The 3,852-nt window shown below is 41.7% G+C and overlaps 1 protein-coding gene across 1 annotated transcript; it reads left to right on the plus strand.

The window, feature by feature from the left end:
- The first annotated feature begins 1,219 nt into the window (after positions 1-1,219).
- Positions 1,220-3,439, plus strand: MAPK1IP1L (mitogen-activated protein kinase 1 interacting protein 1-like). Its single transcript, XM_009893909.1, has 3 exons — positions 1,220-1,244; positions 1,788-2,501; positions 2,962-3,439. Exons 1-3 carry the CDS (start codon positions 1,221-1,223, stop codon positions 2,971-2,973), a joined length of 750 nt encoding a protein of 249 aa, XP_009892211.1. The 5' UTR covers position 1,220; the 3' UTR covers positions 2,974-3,439.
- Positions 3,440-3,852: the final 413 nt, after the last annotated feature.

A 3,852-nucleotide genomic window follows, 5' to 3' on the forward strand; every position in this document is an offset into this window, starting at 1 on the left:
GTTTGTGGAAAATAAATTCTTTGAGGGTTGTTATTCCATAGAAATTGCCTACGATTTAGGAAGTCTTGGAGCTTGGAATCATTGAAGTATTGGGGTGAGCATCATCCCCGTTCTTCTCTGCTGTCATTGCTGAAGATAAAATGGGATGCTGAGCTGAATGTTCTGATCCAGTACCGTCTTGAGATTAGGAAACTGTGTAGCTAGTAGTAAACTTGGAATACAGTTTCAGAGAAGATTCTAGTTTATATTTGCATTATTTGTATTATGTAATTTATAATCTTAATGGAGCTCATAAACCTATATGTTGGAGGCTATCTATACAAACCTCCATCCCTGAGCCCAGTCTCTTGTGTTAGAACTCAGGTCTTCACCATCAACTAGGAAAAACAAGGATTGTTTTTTGTGGGGGTCAACTTGGCAGTAGTATTTGTATTCTTGACTTGTATTTTGCATTTTTCCTCCTCTTATGTTCCTCTCTTTCTCTTACGCTCTTCGCTAAAATCTTCTGGCTGCGCTGAGGCGTGATGTCCACCTATTTCACCTGCTCGTGGACATCCTTTCAAGAGTAGCTCTTCACTTCTAGTCAAGTATTTGTTGTCAGTCAGTCAAACTGAATATAACTTCAGGTTTGTGACAGCTGCCCTTTTGTATGGCTAATTAAGATTGACAAAGCCAGTCAGTTTTCATTGTGGTGAAGCTCTGGAATAATTGGATGATAAAGCATCAGCAAACTGTATTCTTTTATTTCTGACAATAGGATCTGCGTGGGGATTTAATCATGTTTTGTTTTAGATGCATTAACTTCACCTGCAAACAGCCTGCCATAACTTTTCTGAGTCCCAGTTTAGAAAAGACCGTGAATACTTTACAGGCATCACTGTCTGGGTAGGCTGCCTACTCGCCATGAATATTTGAAGTATTTTTTTCTTAGTGTAATGTGACCCATTTACATTATGTGTCGGTCCTGTCTGAGATGAGGCAGGTAGAGGCTGAAGGCTTTCCTTTTCACACGAACTTTATCAAGAGGAAAGTATTTGGGCAGCACGTGTCTTTATGGGCCAGAGTCATTAAAACAAAGCCGTTCCTAAGAAGTGCTACCAGTTCAACACTTACTGTGGTTTGCATGAGACAAGCGTAGAATTTGTCTCATGAACTCTTGCTTGAAATACTTTTATTATTTTCAACAAATTTCACTTTATCTTACCTTACTTTTCAGCAAAATGTCTGGAACTGATGATTTTTCGGTAAGTAACAGTTTTTCTTTCCTGAAGATCAGCCAGTTTTTACTTCGTTCTAAAAGCTGACATACTTTTTCAAGAAGAAGGGGAGCTTACAGTTGAGAGGCGACTTCCTCTGTATTGCAGTTGTGCTGTTTTCCTTTTGGGTGGATGTAGCAATCTGTGGACTAAACGTATGAAGCCGCTAAGTGCCTTGTGGGTTCTCTTCTGCTGTGATATTAACAAAGGAGTTGTGTTTTAATAGTGTCAGAATACCTATAATGGAAATCTATGAAAAGCTTTTCTTTTCGGATTTGCGCTGAAATTGCTTATTGCTATGTGTGGTAGGTCTCCTTTTGTCTTTGGTTTTCTAACTGCAGCATGTCAGAATGCCTCTTCTACCTTAATGATAGAAACTGCACAAAAATGAATGTAATCATCTCTGTGCAGCAGCAAAGAGCTCTCTTCCTCCGTTTTTGGCAACTGAAACGTGTACGTGTAGTGGGTGAATGTCTGCGAGTAGTGAGTCCAGTAGACACTTTACATTCTCACTGGTGCTTTGTCTTTTAGTTGGCAGATGCTTTACCAGATCAGTCGCCTGCTAAAACCTCCAAAGTGAGCAGTACAAAACCCGGTCAACAGCCTGGTCAGCCACCGCAGGGTTGGCCAGCTTCCAATCCTTGGAACAACCCAAGTGCTCCCCCTACGGCGCCAACCGGACTGCCACCAAATACGTCCGCTTCCAGCGTGCCATTCGGACCTCCACCAACAGGAATGTATCCTTCAATGCCCCCTGGACCGCCTGCTCCATTTCCTCCTCCTCCTACTGGACCCTCTTGCCCTCCTCCTGGTGGTCCATATCCACCCCCAACTGTGCCAGGTCCTGTCCCACCAGGGCAATATCCTCCACCAAATATGCCCTTTCCAGAGCTTCCAAGACCTTATGGTGGTCCAACAGAGCCAGCTGCACCTCCTGCTCCTGTTGGGCCATGGGGATCCATGCCCTCTGGAGCATGGGGACCAACAATGGGAGGGCAGTATCCTGCACCTAGCATGCCATATCCACCCCCAGGGCCATATTCCGCTCCTACCCAGACTCCAGGGGCTGCGCCAACAGTACCATGGGGTACGGTTCCACCTGGAACATGGGGACCTTCACCACCAGGTCCATTTCCTCCACCCACAGGATCATATCCAGCTCCAGGACTATATCCTACGCCCCCTAATCCTTTTCAAGTGCCATCTGGTCCTGCTGGTGCTCCATCAATGCCTGGTGGTCCCCATGTGAGTATTTGATTTTGGTCTTGAATTCGTCTAAAATGTTATACTTTTAAGCATGGAAATTCAGTAGCATAAGACCTAATAGTGCAAGTGAGGAATTTCGGCGCATCTGTTTTATTTCTGCAGTCAGTGAATAATAGCCAACTTCTTAAATGCTTAACTAAACATACTAGGACGGTGAAATTATATCAAGTTGGAGTGTGTCTAAGCATCACATTGTGGTGGGCTTCCACTACTTGGAAGGCCTTCTCTAAAAGGCATAAAAGGGGGGAAAGTCTTGTGATAATTTCTGAAAGAGAAAATATCCTAGTCTCTGTAATCTAGAGAAATTGCTTCTAGGGCACATAGGGAGGGAATAACAAATTATAAGGATGATCTTGTTTTTTAATTAAGAATTTTTGTGACTGTGAATTAATTGCTTTGTGAAAATTCTGTATTGACCGTGAATTATTGTCTCTTGCAGCCTTACCGTTGAATACATTCTGGGCAACAAAATACTGTAGCTTTCCACCTTCATCCACTACTTACAGAGATTTTTAAAGTTTTTGTTTCAGTAATGTTTGGGGCTATGAAGAATACTTGCCTCTCTTGTATGTGCATTTGAGGTATGAAGGAGCAGTTTGCATAAATATACCTTGCTCATACGCTGGCATAATTGTTTGGTTTAATAAAACGAATTACAAAGAGCAGAAATAAAACTAACATCTGTGGTTCTTACTTTGGCAAGTATTCCTTGGAGAAACAGGAGTTGCCAAGTAAGGATTGTAAAGAATCAGGCCCAAGGACTAAAAAAAAATAAGAAGTTAGTTCTTAAATTTCCATGAATGCTTTAAGTCTTGTTGCCAGACTTGTGCTGGTCACTGAATGGATGGATAGTCATATTTTGTCTATTTTCAGGTTATTCTAAAATGTCAATAAAAAGTGTTTCAAGATATTTGTCAAGAAACCTAATTTTTGAACATGCTACAGTAATTCAAACTAAAGAGACAGAGCATGTGAACTTGAAGGTTTTCTCAGCGTTTTGTATATACTCAAAACAATTGCTCAGTCTGGGACTACGGAAGAGAAGATACGCGTTTGAAACACTCGGTCTGACTTGTCAGCACGCTGTTTGTGTTCACAAACAGGCATTTGTGTGCAAATTAAATAACCTGGATGTGCAGTTAACTTTGGATCAACAAATGTGAGTTTTATGCATGCAAATGAGGACATCACTTTGCCAGTTCTCATTCTGTGGTGGTTGGAAGTTTGGCTTTGTAAAGAGAAACCGATTCCCACTTAGGTAAGGTACTTCCCTATTTCGAACCTGGGTTCTAGTCATTTAAAATTTGACTTTGCTGCTGAGTTGTGTCAA

The sequence above is a fragment of the Charadrius vociferus genome, unplaced genomic scaffold (assembly GCF_000708025.1).
Source record: "Charadrius vociferus isolate BGI_N301 unplaced genomic scaffold, ASM70802v2 scaffold49, whole genome shotgun sequence".
NCBI lineage: Eukaryota > Metazoa > Chordata > Aves > Charadriiformes > Charadriidae > Charadrius > Charadrius vociferus.

What these genes read in the sequence shown, in the direction of transcription:
- MAPK1IP1L (XM_009893909.1), top strand. Translation starts at nt 1,221, where the DNA reads ATGTCTGGAACTGATGATTTTTCG. An exon ending in CTGGAACTGATGATTTTTCG is followed by an intron (nt 1,245 to 1,787) that starts GTAAGTAACAGT and finishes TTTGTCTTTTAG; the next exon opens with TTGGCAGATGCTTTACCAGA.